This window comes from Gorilla gorilla, chromosome 6, assembly GCF_029281585.2.
Source record: "Gorilla gorilla gorilla isolate KB3781 chromosome 6, NHGRI_mGorGor1-v2.1_pri, whole genome shotgun sequence".
NCBI lineage: Eukaryota > Metazoa > Chordata > Mammalia > Primates > Hominidae > Gorilla > Gorilla gorilla.
The window spans coordinates 159,968,378-159,995,395 of NC_073230.2; the positions used below are offsets into that span (position 1 = coordinate 159,968,378).

Here is a 27,018-nt window from a genome sequence, read left to right on the forward strand (position 1 = left end):
TGACGGTTACATTTCATTTCTTTGTAAAGAGAGGCAAGATGGGGCCTACCCCAAAGGAGTAGGACAGACGAACTCTGGCTGAGGATTGAGGAAACAACTTTCCCAATCCCTCTCAGGGGTGCAGACAGACGTACAGAGACAGATAGCTCCATATATACACATTTACACAAATAAATAAGGAGCTGCGATCTACTTGGCTAGGTATCGCCTGATCCCTCCACCCATCAGAAGCTGTTCCAGGGCATTTGCCACAGAACCTTCAGGCCTTAGGCATCTTAGAACCCACCCCCTCCCCAGGAGTCCACCTCAGTCCCAACAGCTCCTCAGCAATAGAACCCCAGCCCCTTTAACCTTGAAGCCCCTAGTCCTGAAGGTCTCTGCAACAGGCTCAGGGCCAAGTGCTCACATCTCGGGTTCTGGGAGGAGTCTGGGAAGAGCACACCCAGGGCTAGGTTAATTGCCAACTAGCCCCTCTCAAGGCAGAATCACAGTTGCAGCCCCTCTGGTCCACAGAACCCTGACAGTCTCAGAGCAGGCTCAGGTACAGATCCTTCGCCTTCCTAAGTTCTTGGGTGCCCGTTCAGGGCCGGGCCCCCTGCTCCATTTGTTGGTGCTGGCTCCGCACAGCAAACCTGTTGACATGCACAGGTATGGGGACAACAATCTTGGGGTTTCTTACAGGCTCCCCAGAACGGCTGCTCACATTGCCAGCTTTGATGCGCTTCCACTTGGCCCGTCGATTCTGAAACCAGATCTTGACCTGCACCTCACTGAGCTTGAGGGCGTGGGCGATCTGAGAGCGCTCTGTCAAGCTCAGGTATTTCTTGCAATGAAATTCCTTCTCCAATTCCAAAAGCTGCTCGCTGGTAAATGCTGTGCGGCGCCGTCGGCTTTTCCCCCCAGGAGCTGTGACCCCTGCTGTCACCGGTGCCCCCTCCTCAGCTCCAGTCCCCAGGCTTCCCTTTAGCTTCGGTTTAGGTCCCAGAAGAGCCCCTGGGCCCCCTGCAGAAGTGTCCAGGAAACCGTCGTCCTCGCTGTCACCGCCTGAGCCCTCTTCCTCCTGTTCGCTGCCTGCTGGGTCTCCTGCTGATGCCTCCAGCTTCTCCTCATCTGAGCTGTACACCTTCCCCTCTGCTGTGAGGAGCAAGAAGCCAATGGATGGGGAGGGAGAAGCAAGAAAAAGAGAGTTTGGAGGAGGCCCATGGAACCATGGCCAGAAATGGGGGGTTGGGAGACAAGAGCAGGAAAAAAGAGAGCCATGGAGAGGAGAAGATGGGGAGGGACAGGAGGCAGAAGGATGGTATGTCCAGGATATGGAATGGGAAGAGGTTTAGGGAAAACAAAGAAATGGGAAGAAAGGTATTAACCAGCACAGATTTCACTACGGAAAAGTGTGGGAGGCAATAAGTGTGTGGACAATGACCCCTCAACTTCCCCACCACCTCTATCTCATTCTCACCCACCACCTCCCCAGCTTTCTTGGAACCTAGAGACCAAGGGCCCAGCATCGCAGTGATATACCACCCCTCCAGAGCCAGGCCTCGCAGCCTCAGGTGCCAGAATGAAGCAGTATGGGACCCGGCTTGGGATCCTTCTGGAGCCACTGTGGGGAGGAGTGAAGCAATGCAGAAGAACTGACCTTGGCAGGACAGACGGGGAGAGAAGGGCTCAGCCTTTGCTCTTCTCCTAGGAGTCCTCATCTGGCCCAGCTGACGAGAGCTGTCTCATGGCCTCTGTTCTGTCTCCTCCTCTCCCTCTTCCCTAGATCTGCAGTCCCTGAACCTCATTTCCATGGCTCCCAGCCATGCAGCACCTTGAGTGTGGCCAGATTTTTTCTCCCAGTTACTTAGGCCTCCTGATCCCCTTTCAATCCTTACCCTTGACCTTAAAATGAAACCATCTCTTTCCCACCTTCCCCTTTCCCCAGCCAAGGATGCCTGAGCAGCATAAACAGCTGTTTTCTGCTCAAGTTCAGAATCCTGAGGCCCCTAAGCTTGATGTCAGCTGGGAGGACTGGAAGGAATATGGGAGGAGGAGGAGGAAGAGGGAAAAGTGCAACAGGGATAAATGAAGAGAAGGAAAGGGTAAAAAAGAAATTTTGATTCAGTAGAATACTGATTATTTGTAATCACAAGCATATAAACATTTTAATCCACACAATTCTAAAACTTAATTCAACCATTGGTTTTAATCTTTGTATCCAATGATGTTTATATCAGAACTGCAAATAATGCATTACACATGTTTTCAGTGAGTTTTACAAACTCCGTTTTCTACTCAAAGGACCAAAAAGCAGTGAAACAAGTCAAAAGACAATCAATAGGCAGGAGAACAAGAGAAAATGGATAATCTGTAAGCTGAATAGTCAGCTCCTTTCCAGAAGTGTCCACTGTGCAAAGGCAGGAGGCCTGCATACCTATATGTAGGAATGCATCTCCCTGTATCGGCCACATATCAGATATGCCTGAGATAAGCAGACTCAGAGGTTGAGAATACAACTCCAAGTAAACTAAATTCAGGGCACGGGGAAAGGCTTTATTAGAGAAAGAGGGTGTGTGTGTTCACAGATAGAACATCTCCTGGCAGTCAGAGCTTCCTGGTGTTCTCCTTCAGCACACCCCGCCCCACCCCCTGCCAAGTTCCCTTCCCCCTCGCAGGTGCAGTCTACACCTGGTCTTTTTCCTCAACAGCCACATCGACATTTTCTTTTCCTATCTTTCCTATCTTTCTTTCTTCTGAAACAGAGTGAGACTCTCACTCTGTCAGCAAGGCTGGAGTATAGTGCACAATCTTGGCCCACTGTAGCCTTGATCTTCCAGGCTCAAGGGATCCTTCACCCTCAGCCTCCCAAGTAGCTGCGACCACAGGCACACACCATGCCTGGTTAATTCTGTTTATTTTTTTGTAGAGACAGGATCTCACTATGTTGCCCAGGCTGGTCTTGAACTTCTGGGTTCATACAATCCTCTAGCCCTGGCCTCCCAAAGTGCCAGGATTACAGGTGTGAGCCACTGTGCCCGGCTGACATTTTCCTTAGTGGCCAGAACTCTCAACCTTTTTCCACATCACCCATCTACATCCCAATCAACTTCATACCTCGAAGGTGTTTTCATCCCTCTCCTTTTCTTTCTGGAGTGCTTCCTGTTTCTTCTAACCTTCTCAAAGTCCATGCGGCATGCCCCAGTTTGGGCTCCCCCTCTCTTCCCATGCCACTCCTGTACATTGCTTTTCACCAGCCAATGGCTTTTGTTCTTCTTTACTAGTTTGCTCAGGCTTCGCTGGCGCCTAGCATCAAGACCCATCTGGGTAAGTACTGTATCCTGTCTGTAGCTAATTCGCCCCTCATAATGTCTCCCATCAGCCTGTTCTTTCCCCTCTATCTCATCCCTAGCCAAATCTATGTTGTTTTCTCTAAGATTCACATCCTTGGTTTCCTCCTTCATTTCATTAAGGTCTCTTCTCCCATTATTTTCCACTTCCACAGAACTCAAACTTAACATGCCCCAAATTGAACTCCAATCAGATCATTCCCCCAAACCAGCTCTTTCTCATCTTTATCCACATCATCCCCATCTCAGTTAATGGCAACTGCATCCTCTGTGTGTTCAAACCTAACCTCGATGCCATCTTTTCACTCCTCTCTCTCACAACCCACATCCAGTCCATCTACAAGCCCTGCTAGTGCTGCTGCCTTTAAAATACCCCCAGAGCCCAATCCTTTCTCCCTATCTCCTGCTTCCAACTAGTCCACATCACAATTATCTCTGACCTGGTTCACTGTCATCTTCTAACTGGTTTCCCAGCTTCTGTCCTCCACACTCCACCTGGCCCATGATTCCTCTTTCTGTCTGGAATACGCTACTCTTCACCTAGATCTTTGCACTAGCTTATTCCCTAACTCTTTCAGGTCTTTATCAATAACACCTCCCCTGGTCATCCTTTTAAAATTTAAACCCTCTGATACTCTCTATCTCCTTTCTCTGATTTATTTGTTACTTTGGTCCATTTTACCAATTTTATTCATTTATTTTACTGGCTGTCTCTTCCTAATAGACTATAGCTTCGTGAAGGTAGGTATTCTGAATATTTCTCATTCACTGCAATATCTTCAGTGTCTTGAAAATGACCTGACACTCAATACAGAGTAGACACTCAATAAGCATCTATTGACTAAATAAAAGAAACGATTTCCAAATGCTCATGCATGTGCTCCCCGTCTTTCTTTCCCTCCCTGTCCTTTCCTTTCCTAAGCCCCTCCGACGATATTCCCCACAACCCCACCCCGCCCAGCTCCAGTGCATAAGACATCTCCCTATGAATGTTATCCTTCCCACTTTTCAGAATGCCCTCAGATCTCACATTAGCTGGAGAGGAATTCATATGCAGTAGGAATCTATAGGATCTTAAAAATCTATAGGATGCTTAAAGAAATTAAGGACAATCCTAATACCATTAGTAAATCCTCTATTTTAATTTTTTAAAACATAGTTTGTAGTAAATAATAACAAAAAGAATAACAAAGGCTTGTACAAACTCAGCCCAATATTACAATATGTTAAACAGTGCTAAAAAGGCAGAAACTAGACTTCGAGGCTTGAAGGATAAAATCAGTTAGTACAACTCCAAGCACCAAGGGGGTGTCCAATAAATCTAAATTGATGATGATTGAGATGAGGCTCCCAGGTTCCCGATCTGGCAGGGCCCTCCTGAGATCGTATCATCCATCCCTCTGTCTTCAGACAGATCCATAAAATGAAGCCCACATGAGCCGGCCACCCTCAGTGCTGCTTTTAAAGCCATACAAGGAGCACAGGTTCACAACCTTTCTTGGTTACTTGATCCCAGTGGGATGCTGAGCGGCAGGGGCAAGAGTTTCTCTCTGAGCCTTTATAATCATGACATTGAAGACTCTGATAAGCAACTCTTGAAATGAAATGGGGTGGGACAATAGAAGAAAGCAACGAGAGGAGAAAATACAGCCACATGCCTCAGAAGAGAGTCTGGGACAATGAGGAAGACCGACAAGGAGTGGGAGAGAGAAGGAAAGGCCAAGGCAGGTGGAAAGAAGACTGGGGAAGGAAAGAAGTGGGGTAGAGAAATAGCAGAAAAATTAAATGATGAGTCAGATAAAATAAAAGGGCTGAAAAGTCTAGAGAAGGGAGAGAGAAAATATGGGAAAAATCAGGGGAAAGAAAGCAAAAGATACTTTTTAAGAAATGCCTCATCTACCTTTCCCCCCAGAATACTGATACATTTGAAGCAAAGCAAAACATTTTGGCCCTGCCATTTGCTCTCTGCTGCCCCAAGAGAAGGAGCACTGTAGACTGCAGTAGCCAAAGACACAGGCAGAGAAAGAGAATGAGCAAAACAGTAGTGCGATCCTTTACAATGTGGAAATTTCAAAACAGCTAACTATTTTCTCAGGAATTAGCTAAGAAATAAAAATATTTCATTTTATCCAATTTATAATGAATATTAATAGTAAAAAATAAAAATTGCACATAAAAATTTGCTATTGACTAAAAATTGAAAGAAGCAAATCTTTTTTTTTTTTTTTTCCTGAGACAGGCGCTCGCTCTGTCACCCAGACTGGAATGCAGTAATCATAGCTCACCGTAGCCTTGAACTCCTGGTCTCAAGTGATCCTCCTGCCTCAGCCTCCCAAGTAGCTGGGCCGTAGGCGCACACCACCATGGCTGGCTAACTCTTTTATTTTTATTTTTTTACTTTTTTGCAGAGTTGGGGTCCTACTATGTTGCCCAGGCTGGTCTCAAACTTCTGGACTCAAGCAAACCTCCCACCTCGGCTTCCCAAAGTGCTGGGATTACAGGTGTGAGCCACCATGGCTGGCAAGAAGCAAATCTTGTTGATAACATTTCTATTTGCAAAATTTGATTTAGAATAACTGGGCTTGGTAGATACAATGTTCATAAAAGTAAATTTCTGGCTGGGCAGGGTGGTTCATGCCTGTAATCCCAGCACTTTGGGAGACTGAGGTGGGTGGATCACCTGAGGTCAGGAGTTCACCACCAGCCTGGCCAACATGGTGAAACCCTGTCTCTACTAAAAATACAAAAATTAGCCAGGGGCGTTGGCGTGCGCCTGTGATTCCAGCTACTTTTGAGGCTGAGGCAGGATTGCAGTGAGCAGAGAGCGCGCCACTGCACTCCAGCCTGGGCGACAGAGTCTCTGTCTCGAAAAAAAAAGTAAATTTCCAATTGCAGACAGTATAATTGGTTGGTATGAACAAAAAAGGATAAATAAATAAGAATTAAAAATGTTACATGGAAAATTGCAAGTTGTTGGTTTGCATGAAAAAAATTTCCTATGGAAAATAATGAAATAATGATTCTGATGAGAATACTTCAGCAAAATGAAAATTTTAAAATTGTAAACTATTTTGTTGTGCTAGGTAGGTAGGCCAAACAGACAGAAAGGTTCTGTCCTTTATGTATGAGGATGATATTATTGGTAATAAGAAGACTATATTGAGTTTCCAGTTTGTTCCCTATGGTTGAGTCTAATCTGTGAAAAACAGTTTGGCCTCTGGTCAGGGGAAGTGATGGTAGGACAGACTGGTCATTAGGAAACAGAGTTCATGTGAATTCTCCTGTTGGATGCTATTATCCTAAAAACTAGAAATCACAAGGTTTGAACCTTGATTACTTGTAGAGTTCATGTCAAGGGCATTAATCTCATTCCAGAGAACAGCACTCATGCTCCAGGAGATGTGCTTGCATGGGGCCTTCCTTCCAAGAGGAAGGGGAGCAGCTCCAGAGTCAGAAAGAAGGCCATCTCGGTAATGGGTCAGTTCAGGCTAGGGAAGAAATCAAGGGCCAAAGAATCCATAGTAGGTGTTCTCCAGCAGAAAGAACACAATGCCCTAGACTCACTCCATCTAGGCAGGGAGGCCTGCGCTAGAGGCACCGAGGAGGAGGAGGAAAAGCCAGAGGGAGTGGAGGACAACTTTATGCTCCCAACTACAGGAATTCATCTAGCCCCTGTGCTGTCCCTCATTCACCCCATTACTGCAGCTCCTACTGTTATCGCCGTAGGAAATCAATTATCTTTAGTATTCATAGAAGAGAAGCCCCTCAGTTCTGACTTATCTTCTCTCTACTTCAAAAACAACTATCCTAACACTTGCCCCAACCACTCTTAGGAAAGGTTAGGTTCTCTCCTGGTCCGCCCATCTTAGGACAATGAATCTCTTCCTGATTTTCACAGGCCAACTACTCATCTCCCTGAATCCAGTTCCAGTTTGGGTGGGGTCAAAAGGTGGGAAGAAATACAGGTCATTCCTCAAAAAAGAGACATATTTGCCATCACTCCCATTTCTAAATCCTCATTTCATCATGCCCAATACAGATTTCTCTGTTCTTTTCAAAAACAGTACTTTCTCCGATTGTTTAAAACAGCCAGCTCACTCTCAGTTTATTTTTCACTCATTCTCATGAATTTCATGCTTCCATTATGCTCCTACTCCTGCCTATAACTTTAGGTATAATTGGAAACATTCATTTTCATTTTCTCTCTCTCTCTCTCTGCACTCTTCCTATGACTCTTTAGCATTCTTTACTCCAAGTCAAAAAAATTTTCTTTACATCACTGTCATCCAGAACCCCTCCCAGCTTCATGACAAGTTCAGGGCAATTTCCCACCATTTTAAGCTCAGACCTCCTTTCAGGGCATACTAACATTGCCATTTCCAAGAGCACCCTTGTATGATCTTTAACTTTTCAAAACATTTTCCACATTTACTATCTTATCTTCAAGCAGTTGACTGACGTAGAGCAGATCTATCATTAGTAGTAATAGGAGAGGTAGTAACCTTATTTTCTGGTGAAAAAATGGAGTTTCAGACAGATTAAATGATTTCCTAAGTCATGCAGAGAGGGACAGAGTGTCAGGTCTAGAATCAGAGAGGGACAGGGTGTCAAGTCTCCTAAAGCTGCAGTTAATGCTGTTTTCATTCTTTCCAGTAAACTATTTTCTCCTCCTCTCCCACTTGTAAAAGCCCTCTCCCCAGATGTCTCATTAGATAAATAACCTTCTTATCAAATCCAAGTTTAGATCTCACCCCTTTTAGTCAGACTCAGTGGCTCACACCTGTAATCCTAGCACTTTGGGAAGCCAAGGCGGGCAGATCACTTGAGGCCAGGAGTTGGAGACCAGCCTGGCCAACATGGTGAAACCCTGTCTTTACTAAAAATACAAAAAAATTAGCTGGGCACATTGGCTCACGCCTGTAATCCCAACTACTCGGGAGGCTGAGGTGGGAGAGTCACTTGAACTTGAGAGCGGAGGTTGCAGTAAGCTGAGATCACACCACTGCACTCCAGTCTGGGTGACAGAATGAGACCCTGTCTCAAAAAAAAAAAAAAAAAAAAAAGAGAGAGAGAGAAAGAAAAAGATCTCATCCCTTTCACTTACTACCACAGAGTCCTAGCCTAATCATTAATATCTTCCCTTAAGATTCTCAGAGAAGATTCTTAAAATTGTCATCAGAGAGGTTTCACTCACCAAACTTCACCTGTCCTTTAACAAGGTACTTTTCCTGTCATTCCTGAGACAAAATTCCCACCTAATCTTTCTCCCATTCTTTTGTCCTTATTGGTTTGTATGATGTAATCTTACCAGTCAGTGCTTCTTTTATTTAAAAATGTATTTTTGGCTGGGCACGGTGGCTCATGCCTGTAATCCTAGCACTTTGGGAGGATGAGGCAGGCGGATCACTTGAGGTCAGGAGTTCGAGACCAGCCTTGCCAACATGGTAAAACCCTGTTTCTACTAAAACTACAAAAATTAGCCAGGCATGGCGGTGCGCGCCTGTAATTCCAGCTACTCAGGAGGCTGAGGCAGGAGAATCGCTTGAACCCAGGAGTCAGAGGTTGCAGTGAGCAGAGATCGCACGACTGCACTCCAGCCCAGGCAACAGAGTGAGACTCTGTATCAAAAAAAAAAAAAAGTGTATTTTCTAACTTTGAAAATAATAACGCCTGTAATCCCAGCACTTTGGGAAGCTGAGGCGGGCAGATCAGGAGGTCAGAAATTTAAGACCAGCCTGGCCAACATAGTGAAACCCTGTCTCTACTAAAAATACAAAAATTAGCTGGGCATGGTGGCACATGCCTGTAGTCCCAGCTACTCGGGAGGCTGAGGCAGGAGAATCTCTTGAACCTGGGAGGCGGAGGTTGCAGGGAGCCAAGATCGCGCCACTGCACTCCAGCCTGGGCAACAGAGTGAGACTCCGTCTCAAAAACAAACAAACAAACAAAAACACTCAATGTTCTCTAGCTTCTAGTTTACAACTTTCTCCCTCATTCCTCATAGAGCTCTTTCTCGTATAGGTATCAGAGCAAACAGAAAGCCTCATTGAGGGATGGAAATTTTTGTACTATCTTCATCTCTTTCTGCCTTCCTCATTACAGAACTCTCTTCAGACCTTCACTGCCAGGATCTCTTTATCACTATTTAGCTAGCCAGTGGGGAAACAAAGGATTTCCTTTCAGTATTTCTTCCTAATACTGAAAGGGAGCTGAAGGCCCATTCTTTTCCTTCTTTCTGGTTGAGGTAGACATCCGTTTTGGGTTGTTTTTGTCTGCCCAGCATACCTTCCCCCTTTTGCTCAGTAGCAGTACCCACTTCCTTTAGGTACTGCTTCCCCGCTACACTACCCACTACTTGGTGGGACTGTCAACAGCATTTCTCTACCTTCCTGATTAAAGGTGGGCATGTGACTTGGTTCTGACCAATTGTAACATGCTATCTCCCTGGAGTCATGACTCAAGCTAGTGAATCAGTCATCCCAGGGTTTTATTTACACTAGAATCCACTCAGGTCCTAACCTGGGATTATAAAAATTTAGAACTGCATGTGCTTGTGCCTTCTCTTACCTCTAGCTAAATGAAGAAAGCTGTCTTAAGGAGAGAATGAGGTGAAGACAGAGAGAGGAGCCAGGTTGGGAGCAAAAAAGAAAGACCTCACAACACTACTTACATTTCTGAATCCACTCAGGTATTTTGCAGTTACAGGAAGCAATAAATCCCCGTTTTAGCTGACAGCTGAGCCACTATCACTACCAACCCGAAGAGTTCTGACTAAATACAATGCTGTAACCAGAAGAGACAATGGTCACATGACTCCAGGGAAAGTAAACCTCTCCACCTCACTCCCACAACTCTCCCATCCACGCTAATGTTTCCATATTACCTAAAATTATTCATAGTAATACCACATAAGATTCCACCAGTTTGAAATTCATCTGGACTTTAAAAAATCTCAACCCACCTGAGTGTGAATTAGTTTAATCCAGTGGCTTTGATTTTAACATCAAATTGAAATGAAACATATGAGGGAATAGAAATTTTTTGATAAAGAAACAAGAAGAGTTTTTTTGTTTTTTGTTTGTTTGTTTGTTTGTTTTTGTTTTTGTTTTTTTTTTTTAATGGAGAGAAAGGGAGAACAGGCCCTAGTGAGGCACAGTAAAGGGGTTTTCAGCAGGCTTGAGATTTACAGAGGACACCAAAATGTGAGACAGGGAAACCGAAAAGAGGGAGAAAGAGCCAAAGACACATGTGAAATCTACCCCTAATTAGATTCAGTACAATGTTCTTTCCTGGCAGTCCCCGAATAATCAGTTCTCAGAACACAGAACTACTCTATCATCACTCCCAGAAATATTTGTCCTTTTCAATACATAGAGTGTCACCTATCTACACCATTCCTAGTAAGAAGATCTTTCCCAACTTAATTCCCAGGAAAGCGCCTCACATATTTCCAAGGCAAGGACAATAAGGATAAATTCTTGAGCACCTATTACTTTCAGGATGCTGCACAAATATCTGTGCATTTAATCCTTAATCCTGTGAGGTAAATATTACTGTCCTTATTTTGCTGGTGAGGAAACAGACTATACAGGTGAGTACTTCCTATAGATCACAAAGAAAGTGCACCACCAACATATGTACCCAGCTTTCCTGACCAAAGCCCATGCTTGCTCCTTTGCACTACACCTCATCTCTTTGTTAACATTTAATGTAAAAAAAGAGTCTGAATTTTTTTTTTTTTTTTTTGAGACAGGGTCTCACTCCGTTACCCAGGCTGGAGTGTAGTGGCATGATCTTGGCTCAGTGCAGCCTCCACCTCCCAGGTTCAAGGGATCCTCTTACCTCAGCCTCCAGTGTAGCTGGGACCACAGGTATGCGCCACCACTGCTAGCTAATTTTCTGTATTTTTTGTAGAGACGGGATTTTGCCATGTTGCCCAGGCTGGTCTTGAACTCCTAGCCTCAGCCTCCCAAAGTGCTGGATTACAGCCATGAGCCACTGCACCCAGGCAGAGACTGAATTTTTGTTGTTGTTTTTTGAGACAAGGTCTTGCTCTGTTGTGCAGGCTGGAGTGCAGTAGTGCAATCAAATCTCACTGCAGCCTCAAGCCTCAACCTCTCAGGCTCCAGCAATCCTCCTACCTCAGCCTTCTGAGTAGCTGGGACTAGAGATACACACCACCATACCTGGCAAATTTCTTTTGGTAGAGACAAGGTCTCACTATGTTATACCAGGCTAATCTCAAACTCATGGACTCAAGTGATCCACCTCGGCCTCCGAAAGAGCTGAGATTACAGGTATGAGCCACCATACTAGGACGAGACTGAATTCTAATGTCAGCCTATCATAAATATTGTTCCAGATACAGAAACAATATAGAAGGCCAGGAACCAATTTTACAACACAACTTCTCTTCTTTTCCACTGCTTCCTTCCTCACCAGTTAAAGTTGGTCCCAACTGATCCCCAATCTATTTGGCCTATACAAAATCTACCGTCTTTATCAAATGTTTCTCTCTCTCATTTAATGTGACAGCTATACACAGTCATAGCTTGGGTATGCCCTCCCCAATCCCAGAAGACAAGCCTTTTCCACCGTAAAGACCAGCCCTGATCTCACCTCAAGATGCATGCATCTTACCTTGCTACCTCCTCCTCCTCCATGACTACAACACCACTGAAAAGTATAGCTTCCCCAGGCCCTTTGCTCATGATGCCTTTCTTTTTTAAAAGAAATAATTCATTAATAAAGATATCCTTATAGATAAAAACAGAATTGCAGAGCTGGAAGGAATCTTAGAGATCACCTAATTCAAGCCCCTAATTTTACTGATGAGGAAGCTAAGACACTTCCTTTGCTTAGGCTAATCAGTTTATGTACTTGTAGTGTCCACACATAATTCATAGAATAGTTATTAATTGCAGCACAAAGCACTTCTTGCCTTTACACTCAGGGTAATTACATCTCCTTCCCTCAATGGAGACACCTCTGCATTACTTCTCTTCCCACTCTTCCCACTACAGAGTTCTGTTTTCTCCATTACTTCTATTATAATATCATCTTCTCCATAATTCAGTCAAGACATCTGCCTCCCATTACCCCCAGTCAGAAGTATTTTCCTGTTCCTCCCAGTCCTCATATTTTGAACAGTGCCTTTTGCTTATAACCCTCATCTGAGTTCCTATAGCCCCTCTACTTCTAATACAGATTCTTTTCATCACATAAGGATCATTGCTTTCCCCTCTATAACGGCCAGTGAAGACACTGCTTGCAGCACCTGTCTCTTTCTACTACACCTTAATTCAACTTGTGTAGGCCACTCCTCTATTGCACCAAATGCAAGCATCTCTTCTCCCTATCACCCTTTCTCTCAATTAGTCCTAGCACATTAGCATTTCATCCACAGTACTCTAAGCTGTTAACTTTCTCCCAACAAGCTCAGACTTCCAAAAAAAATTTCCCGCCTCTTTTTTACTACACTCCTAATCCAGGCCTTTTGTCGGTTATGAGCACTACCTTGCATAGAGAGCTCTGTCCTTTTCACTGGTTCAGACACAAAGTTTCTTTCCTACCCCAGCACAGGGCATTTCCCCATTCCTTCCTTCTTCCCACCAAATTCTTTCCTTCTCATCATTCCTGTTTAAATCTCTCTCTCTTTTATACATCTACTCAATTACTTCTCTTCTTTCTATTTCCTAATTCCAAATCAGTTTCTTTTCCCATTACTTTTCTTTTCCTATTACTTCCCAGGCAGAATTCTTGCTTCCTATTGTAACATTTCTCTCAATGCAAAGCACTTTGCTCACAATGCATGTTCTTCCTTCTTTCCAATTAAAATATTTCCCCCATTATTCCAAATATTACCTCTCTGCATTATTCCCAGTACAGTCTACTCATGCCTGCCACTCCAAGTATAAGAATCCTCCTCCTAATCATCTATTATATATATCTCCATATTTACATGTGCCACCTTAGAGACTCTTTCTCTCTGCCAACCCCTGAAGGGTTACTTTCACTATGGCACAGGGCATCTTAGCCTCTGATTCTAATCCTCCTAATAAAATTTTCCTGTTGTCACTCCTGAGGTCTATCTCTGATCCAGGGGGTTCTTCACCCTTTTGTGCCCTTAAGTCCTTTGTCAGTCTGGTAAAGCCTATGAACACTTTCTAGAATAATGCTTTTAGACGTACAACATAAAATACATAGTATTACATTTGAAGTCAAGTATATTAAAGTATAGTTTAAAACAGAACTTGTGATATAATCATGTTTCTTTATTCATTAAACAAGGTCCCTCCAAAGACTGTAAATGTATATCAAACTATCTGTGATTTCTTTCACTGACAAAAACATCATGCACGCTGAAACAACTATGATTTTTGGCCTATATTCATAATTGAAGTGATAAAAAATAAAGGTATAAATTTTCTCCCACCCATAGCTAACAGATCCCCTGATGAAAGGTCTGTGGAGTCCAGGTTGAGAGCTCTACTTTAAATACTGAGGCCTAGAGAATTGAAAGGAACATTAAAAATCATCTGAACCAAAACTTTTGGCCCAGCTGAGGAAACCAAAGCCTAGAGAAGTCATGTGACTTTGAATCTCCCACTGTGTCTCAAATATACTAAGTCTGTAATAGACAGACAATAAATGTTCCCTGAATTGAACTAAGTGACTTGTCAAAATTATACAACTAATGAGTGACAAAGGTGAGAACTGAATCCACGTGTCACAACTCCTAAACAAATGTTCCATCAATCACATTGTTAATGCAGTGTTTGCCTTTCTATAAATGTCAATGCAGCAATCACTCTGACTGTATGCTCAAAAGTTCTAGGAAAACATACTCTGGATCTCCATCACTTCCCCCAAAAATCTCCCTCTTGTTTCTAACAACATAATTCTCTAATTCCACGTCATATTATCATTTTCTGTTTTCCTCTCATAAGTAAATATCATATCTTGACAATCATAATGGATACCTATTCAGAAATTAATTAATGGTCATCCAAATGTTCCCTAGCTACAATCAGGTGCTTAGCTTACAGTAATCAGCACTTGAATATTAGGCTCCTAGGAAGTCTCCCTGGTCTCCTTGCATGATTTCAATTATTATTGCCAATCTGTATTCAGAAATCAGCAAATCTTTTTATGCTTAGTTTAAAAAAACAATGTTTACTACAACAGCATGTCTCAAGTTTGTCCCATCATATTCCCATATCTTCTATATAACCTTAAACTACAAATGTTTTCTTCACTATGCCCAATACTGGTATTAGTTTTCACGTCAATCTCTCACTACATTTTTGTCATCCATCTAACAAATATATATGGAGTAGGTACCATTCCTCACTTCCTAAGCTTTTGCATTCAGGCAACCCAATCTTCTTTTTCCCCTGAGTGAATAATTGCTCTAGACACCCCCAACTCAAAGTTTTCTTCTGCCTTTTTTTTTTTTTGAGATGGAGTTTTGCTCGTTGCCCCCCAGGCTGGAGTGCAATGGCGCAATCTCGGCTCACTGCAACATCTGCCTCCTGGGTTCAAGTGATTCTCCTGCCTCAGCCTCCTGAGTAGCTGGGACCACAGGCATGCGGCACTAAGCCCGGCTAATTTTGTATTTTTAGTAGAGATGGGGTTTCTCCGTGTTGGTCAGGCTAGTCTGAAACTCCCAATCTCAGGTGATCTGCCCATCTCGGCCTCCCAAAGTGTTGGGATTACAGGCATGAGCCACCGTGCCCAGCTTTCTGCATTTCTCCACATTCACGGCTCTTTTCATCATTTGCCCAGCACATAGCATCCTTTTCACTCATTGTTGCTGTGATGCATATCTGCACCACATCTTGCACACAGCAAGTTAGCTTTGATTACTCTCAGCCAGAGCTCACACAAACCGTCAGACACACGAGATAATCTCTGCCCATCCCACCTAAGACGGAATTCTGTTCTCTCCTGTCATTTAGTGCTTCCTGCTCTCTTCTCTCCATTATTCCTAATACACTGAGGACCCATTATCCAATTCAAAGCTCCTTTTCCTCCATCACTTTCACATAACTCTGTTCTTAAAACTCTCTAGATCCGTCATGTTGAATACGGTCACCACTGTTCACCTGTGGCTACTGACCAACTGAAACATGGCTAGTCCAAATGGAGATGTGCTGGAAGTGTAAAATAACACTGGAGTTTGAAGACTTAATATGAAAAGAAGATATAAAATTATATCATTAAAATGTTAATATTGATTAATGTTGAAATAATATTTTGGACATCTTGAGTTAAATAAAATTAAAATTAATTTTACCTATTTTTATCTTTTTAATGTGGCTAATAAAAAATTTTTAATGACATATATGGCTTGCATATATCTCTACTAGCCAGCACTGCTTTGGGCTCTTCTATTGAGTCATACTTTAATCTTTCCTAACAGTTCGGAATTCTCTCCTCTTTATTACTCTTACTAAAAGACATTCTCTCAATTTTCCCCACTGCTTCCCACATTCCAAACTTGTGATTCTTTTCAATCTACCATTTTCAATAACTTTCTACCCAATTACTTCTATATATCATATTTCTTTTCATCTGCTAATATAGCTTCTACTCCTGCAATCAAATCACAACAAAGTTCCTTTTATCCTTCCTCAGTTCTAGTAGAGAATGGTACCTGTCTTAACTCTCAACAAATTTTAAAAAATAGTCCCTGTAATTCCCAAAGAAAATCACTAATCATTCTCCAAATTGGCCTATCTACACTATGATTTTATTTAAAAGGGTTAGCAGTTGTAAAACACTAAACAAATGTAAATTAATAATAATTTCAGACCCATGTCACTCATTCACACAAGGAAAACAATTTCTCCTCTGTCATTTTAAAGATTGCATTATTTCTCCAAATTCTTCTAATGTTGAGGTTTCAATCCCATTATTCACAGCAGAGAGCTCTGTCATTTCACTCCAAATACGTTAATACAATTCCCAAAACAGAGTATTTGTTTTCCAACCAGTTTTAGCCTGGGTCATGTGTCATCAGTCCCCAAATTGATTTTATGTCTCTCATTTCTGGAATTGCATTTTCTTTTCTCAATGATTTCTGGAAAAACTCAAGATTGGGAAGGTGGATATGAATGGCTTGCCCAGGAAGAGTTGGAAGCGTGTTTACTGAGAGTGACAGAAGCAGCCGTTACAGATAGGAGCTCTCATTCCTCATGCTCTTTGAATGTTTGTTCTGAAGTCTCTCCTCCTTACTACTGTGTCCCAGCCTCCCCACTATAAACCCTTTACATGTATCTCCTCCCAGCATGAGTGATTACCTTTATTCCAGCACTTCTTCAAAATTCTTCCTCTGTAAGTTCTCCTTTCCATTATTCTTGGCAAAAAAAATTCCTTGCCTTTACTCCAAGAACAACACAAATTTCCCTCTTTTTTTTTTTGTTTTTGCTTTCAACATTTTCCTCAGATGATGAAGCTCTGTCATTTTATATAAATTCCAGTTTCCCCTCACTCTCAGTATTAAAAACCCTTTAAAGAAAATTACTCCTAGTGTTGAAACTTTTCCTTATTCCCCTAGTATTTTTATTTAGTTCCCCCCAAATCCTCTCATGACAGAACTCTTACACACACACACACACACACACACATACACACACACACTCACTCACACTTGTGGTCTAGTAATACAGTTCACTTTTCATTTAGTCCAGTCCAGAGTCCCTTTTCCAGCAGAGAACCCTCTCCTTCTTCATGTTCTCTTTGTATATTCCCAGTATACAACTCATCCCCTGGTCCTTTCCTCTATTCTTGTTTCATCAATATTTCTCTTCTGTTTTTTCTCTGCTTATTCCTGTCTTTCTCAATGTCTGTTTTTATAGCCAATATACTATATGATCCAGAAAAGAGCTCCCATTATACATATAGGTCAAAATAAGAACTGAGCAGACCTGAAAGGGTGGGACAAATTGCTTGTTGTCCCACAGTTTGGGCATATGCCCCTAAGTCCCCGCTACCAAGGGATCCCCCCTCCATCCTCTCTCTTCAGCTCATCTCTTTCTATATGTGTCTGGTTACACCTTCAGGTCCTATCTCCTCCAAAGTCATCTCTTTGATGGCCTGTCTTACTCTTTTTTCTGCCTTAGGACCATCCTATTCTGACAATCATACTAATCTTTTTTTCTTAAGATCATCCTGCTGGCTTCCAGGCTCCCACCCTGGGCCCTTTTATCTTGTGGACATTTTCTCCCACCTTCCAGTTGCTGCTCTATCTGTTCCTTATGATCCCCCTTAGAAGATGCTATTCTGACTTCAGTTACTGGGTCTTCCTGATCCAACCAGGTACAAAAAAGAAAACAACAGCTGAATCCCCAAAAGCAAAATGCCAGGGCGAAAGGAGAAAAGAATAGGAAGACAGGCCCCATGGCAGCCTTTGGGGTCTGAAAGAGTGATTAACCCTTTGGACAATGTCAGAAAGGGCCCCATAACTGATAATCAAGAATTATCTCTGCTGGCAAAGGACAAAAGCACTCTTGCATTCCCTTCTTGTCTCTGTTCAAGTCAGCTCCCAGGCCTACTGGGGTCACTTCCACCTCTAAGCTGGATGCAATGAATGGTTGAGCAGAAGCGGTTCCATCCTGATACTAAAGATGTTGAAGCATCAGAGTCCCCACACTTGCAAGTGGTGCCTATTTTTCTTAAATAGGGCCCAGCAAATTGTATAAGCTTTGGAACTCAGAACACCTGAATCTGTCTAGCCAGAAGAAAGCTTTTCTGGCTTCTAGGAGTTAAGGACCAATAGAGAGGTCAGGAGGGCTCTAATTGAATGGACTCTAAACAAGGTTCAGTTTAATACACCCTGCCTCTATGGAGAGGGCACCATTCATGGAGGGTCCAGGGCCCTTGAATTATCTGTCAGCTGAATCTTAGCTGGGTTCTGCACCCTAGATCTTTGGGCCACACCCAACTCAGCCCAGCCTTTAGCCTCTCTCTTGGTCTCCTAGTCAGCACTTGTCCAGCGTGTGCTAGGCCTCCTGTAGCTAATGTTCTCTTTGGCCCCCTACTCAATTCTTCAAGGCTTAGCTCCGAATCTGCCAATTCAGAAGTCACGGCTTTAAGACGCACCCCCCCCCCCCAAACACACACACTCTTTTTGCCCCTGCATCCACAGAGCCTATTCCTATCCTTTGAGCCTTTAGGGTCAGTATGATCTCCTTAGAAGCCAGAACGTGCCCTCCATTGCTGAACTGACAGCTGCTCCAACATACCCCCATCTTGGTGCCCCTGGAAATCCCATCCTTGTAGCTTGTCTACCCCTGACAGAGGAGGAAAAAAATGAAGGAATTCTGAAAAGGAGACAGGGCCAAGGCTTGATGGCTAGGATGCTGAGGGAAAGGCACTAATGTGAAGGGAGCACTGCAAAGTCTTCGGTTAGCCTTCAGGGCTATGGGGACAGAGCAGGGCGGGGGTTCTGGAATCTAAAGAGGCTGTATTTGGAACTGAATTGGAGTCAGAACCTGCGCGCGATCTAAAGGTCTGGGACTTCAAGGCTCCAGGCAGGTGCCGAGGTTCCGAGCAGGTTCCTGTCTGGAATTTCCAGGTGAACCGGCCTCCCGCCAGCCCTGGTCGGCCCTAGCACTTACCGGGCAGACTTGGAAAAGTCTCTGAGAAGTGCGGAGGCGGAGGTGGTGGGGGCTCTGCCACTTTCTCCCGGGCCGGCAGCAGCTCATCAGCTTCCAGCCCACCCTCTGGGCGTCGGCCGCCTGGCTCGGGGTTGTTTCGGGCGGCAGTGGCGGCGGCGGCGGCAGCGGCGGCGGCGAGCTCCTGGGGCCCGTAGAAAGCGTCGGGCGGCTCCGCGAAGCTGGGCAGCGCGGTGGTCAGCGCCACCATCGAGGGCACAGCCTGACCCAGCCCCGCGCAGAAGGTGTTGGTAAGGCGGCCGGCGAAAGAGGCTAGCGGGGCGAGGGGCGGGAGGCCAGCGGGCAGCGGCGCAGGGGCCAGCGCCTGCGGCAGCACGAGCGGCCGGTAGGGCATGAACATGGGGTAGCCGGTGTACAGCAAGTGGCCGGAGCGCGGGGGCGGCGGCCCGATTAGGGAGTCGATGGAGAAGGCAGTGCCCGGGCCCCCGCCGCCGCCCCCGCCGTTGCCCCCAGGGGCGCTACCGCCTCCGGCCCGCTGCATCTTGCTCGGAGCTGCGGCCGCCCCGGGGCGCTCCTCTCCGGGCGCCTCCGTGCGCCCCGCGGCTCGGGCGCCCCGCGCGGACACGCAGGGCTCGCTCCCTGGCTCCCGGGCCGAGGTGGCGGCGGGGCGCGGGCTCGGCGCAGTGTGGCTCCGGCGCCGCGCTCCCTCTCTCTCATAAGGAGGGAGGGGGCGGGCGAGCGGGCGGGCTGGGGGTGTCGCCCTCCGGACTCATCCATCTTCCTCAAATTACGCTTCACTTCCTCCCTCCGCCCGCCGCCGCCGCTCCCGGCTCCCGCTCCCTCCGCAGAGCCCGTTCCCAGCGGCCTGGCCGGCCGGCCCGGGACCCCCACCCGCCCCCCGCGGCCCAACCAACTATTATTAATGGAGATTGATGAGGCCGGACACGCCGCTTTGTGAAAGTTTGCGGCCGACGAGAAGGCGGCGGCAGCTGCTGGGCCGGTCCCCTTCCCTCCACCCAGTCCACCCCCCCAACTCAGCCCACCTGGCCCGGGCTTCGCCCGGCTAGGAGGGCAAGCGGGAGGTGGCCCAGGCTCCGATGGGGCGGCGGGGCCGAGCGTGGATGGGACACCGGGCGGCAGGCGGAGAGGGCGCACCAGCAGGGACAGGCAGCGGGGCCGGACCTCAGCACCCCTCTGCTCCGGGCCGCCGCCCTCCTTCGGGCCCCAAGTCATTCCCCGGCGTGCCTCCCAGCTCCGACACCCCTCCCCTGCCCGTGGAGCGGACGTTGTGGCGGTCCGCAGAGCAAGCTCCGGCGCGACGGGCGGGACAGCACAGCCACCGCCCCCTCCAGCGAGAGCGCGGGGCTGAGGGAGGCGAGGCGGGGCCGACAGGGGGCGCGCTGCGCCCGCCCGGTTCTGCGGCTTAGGGCCACTCTTACGGGGCCCCTTTCCTCCTATCTGCCCCATTCGCACTCTGGCCTCTGGTCTCTATTCTCTTGGCATTGGCTCTTCACCTTCTTCCTCATTCCCTCCTCCATCTCCAACTTCCCCTAGTCCCTTTCTCTTGCCTCTGTGGGTAATTTCCTTCAGTGCCCACACTATGCCAAGTACTTACCATTCCTCTGACCTTTCCCCTCCATCTTTCTCCCGTCCTTTACATTCTTTTTCTTCCTCCCACCCCTCTTCCCTTTCCCGTCCTCGTTTCTATTCCTATTCCTCTGATTATTTCTTTCCCATCTCTCATTCCTTATCCCAGTCCCTCTTACTCGATTTTTCTCATGTCTTTCCTTTATCTGTATCTCTTGTCTGTCTGTCTGTCTGTCTCTTGTCTCCCTCCCTCGCTCTCTCTCCTTCGCTTCTGCTATTAATTTTCCCTGATTGGCTCCCCAGCTCCAGCGCCGCTGATGAGCCCTATTCATTCCTGGGCCTGACACTCACGACCTGCCCTGGCTGATTGCTGGGGGCTGGCCCCAGGAGCGCTGATGAGCCCCAAGGGTCAGCAGCGCTAATTATCCGCTAATTGCAGATGACTCTCACCTCCCCCCTTCTGAGACACAGAAATGGTGGCGCCTTTTACCATCGTCGTCCTCCTCCTCCCAATTCCCAGCAGTAGAGTTGTCAATCTAGAGGCAAAAGTCAGACACTTTGGCTTGATAGCCACCTCAGGTCAGTGGGCAAGAAAGAGACAAGACAGGCAAGTCAACAGAAGAGTGACCCAAGCTTCAGGACACAGGGCAAGCCTGGCCAGCTACAGTGAGTGTCATCTGGTCACAAGGAAATTGTTATTCAGGTGAGGCTGGGTAGAGCCAAGCTAGTTAAAATTGATAACAGCAAAGCCAGGCAAGTTTAGGAAGATGCAGTCTAGGTAGGGGAAGTGATTTGGCTCCAGCGAGGACGAAAACCTACACAAGTTCCAGGATTGCCCGGCCAAGACAGAGCAGGGCAGGAGGGAACTCTGGGTCTCAGTGACATTTGTCCCAAATCAGGAGTGTTGTGTTAGCCTAGTGAACACTGTTAATGTCAGGCTGATGTATTTAAATTAGTACCTGCAAGACACTGTCACCAGGGTGGACTGAGGAAGGGGGCAGGACTCAAGAAGGGAGTTTTTTGGTTATGCCTTAACTGACAATTCATCAGAGAGGTGAACAGAGAAGGGTGTCATTTCCATGCAGTCTTGATCTACCTTGGGCTCCACATTAAACCAGTGAAATTTCTACGAAACGAGTCTGGTGGTAAGATGTCACAATGGAGAAAGAAGAGGTGCCTTAGCTTAACTCCAACTCACTACTAAAGAACTTGTCTAAAGATACTCTTCAGAACACCCCTTTGCTAAATTAACCAAGCACTTTACCATACCAACATGCAAGATGAAGCTTCAAAAGTATATTGTATTTTTAAAGTGAGAGGGCTTATCGGTGTTGGATACATAACAGAGGCTTATTGACTTGACAGATTGAGGCAACTTTGGGCTACAAAACTGAAATTAAACCTGTATGAGCAGTTACAGGATCAGCCAAATAAGGCATGAAGGAAGAACCATTTTTAAAAGTAATTGCATTCATTTATTGCATAGGTAATAAAATCACATAGTACCAAATTCCAAAAGCTCAAAAGGATATATATTGAAACATCTCTCTTCCACCAGTCCCTTCAATAAAAGGCCACTTTAAGAAGCCTGTCACATTCTGGTATGTCAAGGACTCAAGATTAAAAGACCCTCTGATTGTATTAGCCAAGCACGGTGGCACACACTTGTAGCTCCAGCTACTTGGGAGGCAGAGGCAGGAGGATTGCTTGAGCCCAAGATTTGGAGGTTAGAGTGAGTTATAATCACACCACTGTACTCCAGATTGGGTGAGAGAGGGAGACCTTGTCTCTAAAAAATGTCTTAAAGACCCTCTGGGCTGGGCATGGTGGTTCATGCCTGTAATCCTAGCACTTTGGGAGGCCGAAGTGGGTGAATCACCTGAGGTCAGGAGTTCGAGATTAGCCTGACCAGCACAGTGAAACCCCATCTCTACTAAAAATACAAAATTAGCTGGGCATAGTGGCACATGCCTGTAATTCCAGCTACTTGGGAGGCTGAGGCAGGAGATCGCGTGAACCTGGGAGGTGGAGTTTGCAGTGAGCCGAGATCGCACCACTGCACTCCAGCATGGGCAACAAGAGGGAAACTCCATCTCAAAAAATAAATAAATAAAATAACCCTCTGATCTTGAAGATATATGTCGCCTAGTTCATGCCAAGAGCTTATTGCTTAGAACTATACTCAGTAAAGTGGATTCTCTACTCAAGCTGGCACAGGAAGTACCTACTTTTTTTTTTTTTTGAGATGGAGTCTCGCTCTGTTGCCCAGCCTGGAGTGTAGTGGCATGATCTTGGCTCACTGTAACCTCCTCCTTCCGGATTCAAGTGATTCTCTTGCCTCAGCCTCCCAAGTAGCTCTGATTACAGGCGCCTGCCACCATGCCCGGCTAATTTTTGTGTTTTTAGTAGAGACAGGGTTTCACCATGTTGGCCAGGCTGGTCTCGAACTCCTGACCTCATGATCTGCCTGCCTCGGCCTCCCAAAGTGCTGGGATTATAGGCATGAGCCACTGCGCCTGGCGAGGAAGTACATACTTAAAACTTAGTGCCAACAAATCCCAGTGGGCCATCAATTCTGAACAGAGGCAGATGAGACCTTAAGTACTTCTACTGACCTGGTGTGGTTTGTGTTTGTTAGATACTGTATTTCATAACCCATTTATATCCTCTATCTGTTCCCTTGCCATGCTAGAGATACGAAGTGTGACTTCTGTGAAGTCCTTGACATTCGGTAACATTGGCATACATAGTGGCAACTGCAGCAACCCATTTCCTTTCCCTGCCCTTTCATAGAACATAGAACTGAGGCCACATGGTAAATGGAAAGAAGCACTGGCTAAAGGAAAAAGACCTGGAGTCAAATTCCTTTTCTGACCCCTCATTGGGCCCTGTGACCTTGACCCCTCTTTGACATCTCCATCTGTGAGGGAGAGTGATTAATATCTACTCTGGCTGGGTACAATGATTTATGTCTGTAATCCCGACACTTTGGGAGGCCCAGGTGAGAGAACCACTTGAGACCAGGAGTTCAAGCCCAGCCTGGGCAACATAGTGAGACCCTGTCTCTATAAAAAAAATTTTAAAAATTGGCCAGGCATGGTGGCACATGCCTGTAGTCCTAACTACTCAGGAGGCTGAGGTGGGAGGATCACTTGAGCCAGGGAGGTTGAGGCTTCAGTACGCAGAGATTGTGCCACTGCACTCTAGCCTGGGTGACGGAGCAGGACCCTGTCTTACAAATAAGAACAACAAGGGCTGGGCGTGGTGGCTCACGCCTGTAACCCCAGCACTTTGGGAGGCTGAGGCGGGTGGATCACGAGGTGAGGAGATCCAGACCATCCTGGCTAACACGGTGAAACCCCGTCTCTACTAAATATACAAAAAATTAGCCAGGCGTGGTGGCAGGCACCTGTAGTACTAGCTACTGGGCAGGCTGAGGCGGGAGAATGGTGTGAACCCAGAGGGCGGAGCTTGCAGTGAGCAGAGATCACACCACTGCACTCCAGCCTGGGCGACAGAGTGAGACTCCGTCTCAAAAAAAAAAAAAAAAAAAAAAAAAAGAACAACAACAAAAACTTTGTCTAGTCAAAAAGCAAGGGCAAGAGTCAACTGAATGTGAAAAAACACCTTCCAAAATGAGTTCTTCCTGCACTAAATAGACAAAGAGTAGAGTGGCGAAGAAAGGAAGGGGACTCATTTTCCCTGAAATCCAGAGCACTCCAAAAACTACTTCACTCTCTCATCAGTACCAAGTACAGACCTTACCTCTGTCAAATCTGAACAGAGCTAGCTCCTTTCTTTACCAGCAAAAAACTATGGTTCTCCTACTGAATTCCTGAACAGACGCGTTATGGGCAAGTACCTGGTCTCATTGTCCGAAACAGAATTCTGAAAGTGCTGCTTTGTCCATATTCTCTGACATTTGGGAAATGCTCCTACAGAGGAATTTTATCTTTAATCTACCCTCTGTGCCCACCGCGGCCTCATCATCTGGCCTGACCTGTGTTGCCAACCAGCACCAAGGATGCTAAGAAAAAAACAAAGTATTCAAGTCAAAGACCACAAATCTATACCTCCAATCCACTCATTGGCCAGAGAAAGTCCTCTCATGGTGGGCAGCGTCGGGCCTGGCCGCGGGTACCCTCTGGTGGCAGCAGCGCACAACTGCGGGCACGGCGAAGGAGGTGCGGGGTGCTGCAGCGCCCCCTGGCGACAGTCCCGGAGACGCGCCGAGGGCAAAGAAACCACTAACGGAGCATCCAAGGGCGAGCGCGCGGGACGCCTCTAGATGCTTAACTGTGAATGCACTGTTTGGGGACGGGGGGTTGTACGTGAGTGTCTTAACGTCTAGTGTGCGTGAGTGTAGGGTTAAGTATGTTTAGTGTGCCCCGGTACCCGAATCCTGTATTTCTGTTGTGTTAAATGTGTACCGTATGTATGAGCCCGCGCGTTCACACGCGGGTAGGTTGGTGGTGGGGAGGTCCGCGCCTCAGTGCAGGGCGGAGTCCTCACGGAGGCGTGAAATTGGTTTGGAGCAAACACATTACGAAAAGCAATTACCAGGGAGAGGTTCTGGGCCCGCGGGACCAACAGCCAGGAGGCTGGGGAGGAAGCGCCCTGGCTCGCAAGAGTCTGAATGTCTAACCCCAGTGAGGACCCTCCTGACACTGCCCCGCTAAGGGGACAATATGTGAAGTTGTGCACAGCCCCTCCACAGCCACCACTCCACATCGCCTTTCTTCCCTTCCCCGTCCTTAAAAAGGCATCCCATGATCGCAGGCTCTCCAGATGTGGCCAGAAATCCTCCCCCATCTTCCTATCACTTTACAGGAGGGTCCTTCTTCTGGGACGCCCTCCCAGATCTCAACCCCATTCCTCACCCTCCTCTTCATGCCCCCAGCTCCTGCTCCCACGTTTATCTTGCATTCATCCTATTGCCCCTTGTATTCTAACTGGTTGTTCACACCCTTGTTTCTCAGACTAGACTGAAGATTCACTGAGGGCAGGAGCGTGTCTCGTTCCCAGCAGGGCATGAAGCACCTAAAACCTGGGGACCCGGAAGCACACAGTGAACCAAGTGGATGCGATCAAATAGAATTTCCATCAAAATCCACCAACAGGACTCTCTCGGGCAAGTCATCTGCGGGAGTAGGGATTCCCTGGGAGCAGAGCTCCAAACTCTTTCCCGCACCAGCGAGCCCGCACTCGCATGATACCCAGACCTGCGCTCGACCTGGCCCCAGATCCCCGTGCCAAGGGCCACAGCCTCTGAGATGCTTCCTAGGCGGCTCCAGTGCCATCTCCCCAGCAACGGCCTTCTGCTTCCCGTTACTTCCTCGTCTTCCCCATCTTAGCATCTGGCACCACCGTCCAGGGGTCCAAGCCAAAAACCTGCGAGTCGCCCTAGACAGCGCTATTCTGCAGCCCCCTACATCCCCCCCAGCGGCGGCCCCCCAGTTCTTCCCAGGGATCCCGAATCTCGCCCGCCGCGACCACCTCTGGCCTGGACCACCGCCGCAGGTGCCCCCCGACCCACGCCCGCAGCCAGGGCGGTCCGTCCTGCCACTCCTACTGATCTGCTCTACTCAGGTCTCAGGCTAAATGTCACCTCCTCAGAGAGCAGGTTTCCCTGTCACCGACTGCCAACCCCCCATCCCGCACGTCTCTCCCCGGGCTCGGCAGCACCTGCTGCTTCCTCCTGTGCGCCGCGCTCCGGCTACCCCGCGCAAGCGGACCCTCGTGGGGGCCTGGAGGGCAGGCCTTGCCCCCGTGCGGCGGTGCCTGAACGCAGCAGGCCCTGGAACGGCTGCGGAACAAACCATCGAGCACTAGGGCGTCCCCCGGGACCCCCACCCGAGCCGCGGTCTCCACGGGGCGCCCCGCAGGCCCTCGACAGGAGTGGGCCTCGCGCACCAGGTTCCCGCCCATGCCTTGGGGCAGCCGCTTCCTGCCCGCGAGGTGGGGCCTGTGCGGTCGGGGTCCGCCTGGGGTTTCCACAGCGAGGAGCCTCCACCGCTTGCCCACCCGCACCCGCGTCCCAGAGCCGCGCCCTAGTACCTGAAGCCAGACAGACCGGTCAGCCCAAGGTCCGTGAGGCCAGGGTGGGAATCCGGGCCCCCTCACTTCCTCTCCGCTTCTCCTCAGCCGCCTCTCAACGCCTAACCCGGCTTCGGGCTCTGGTCCGCGCGGCCTAAAGCCTCGCGCCCTCCAGGCCCCGCCCCCTGTCCCTTCGCGCCCTCCTGGCCCCGCCCTTCGTCGCCGCGCTAGTGCCGGTTGGCGGGAAAGTCGCGAGCTCCAGCGCGTGCGCACTCCGCCGCCTGGGGGAACTCTGTCCAGCGACCCTTGACGTCAGGGATCACGGTGCACTTGATTGGCTGCTCTGTCCCGACCACCTGCCCTTCGCCTGTGGTTGCAGGCAGCTCCCGGCTGCTGGGGCCTCTGGCAGGTTCTGAAAATCCTGATACTGCAATGACCCTCAGGGA

The 27,018-nt window shown here is 47.4% G+C and overlaps 1 protein-coding gene and 1 long non-coding RNA gene across 3 annotated transcripts in view; one reads left to right on the forward strand and one right to left on the reverse strand.

Moving 5' to 3' along the window:
- GBX1 (gastrulation brain homeobox 1) lies at positions 1–26,726 on the reverse strand. Of its 2 annotated transcripts, XR_010134785.1 has the most exons (4): positions 26,594–26,726; positions 18,953–19,133; positions 10,000–10,112; positions 1,028–1,134 (listed from the first exon to the last, which is right to left on the reverse strand). XR_010134785.1 is itself a non-coding variant. In XM_031012677.2 (2 exons), the coding sequence occupies exons 1-2, from the start codon at positions 19,488–19,490 to the stop codon at positions 581–583; spliced, it is 1,092 nt and encodes a 363-aa protein (XP_030868537.1). In that variant the 5' UTR covers positions 19,491–19,563; the 3' UTR covers positions 1–580. The 2 variants fall into 2 exon arrangements, 1 of the variants encoding a protein (XP_030868537.1); XM_031012677.2 differs by lacking the exons at positions 10,000–10,112; positions 26,594–26,726 and having other exon boundaries at positions 1–1,134; positions 18,953–19,563.
- Positions 26,384–27,018, forward strand: part of LOC129534656 (uncharacterized) — a 1,998-nt gene continuing 1,363 nt past the window's right edge. Inside the window, exon 1 of the long non-coding RNA XR_008681326.2 lies at positions 26,384–26,622. This is a non-coding gene — a long non-coding RNA (uncharacterized lncRNA). The remainder of the gene's footprint in view (positions 26,623–27,018) is intronic.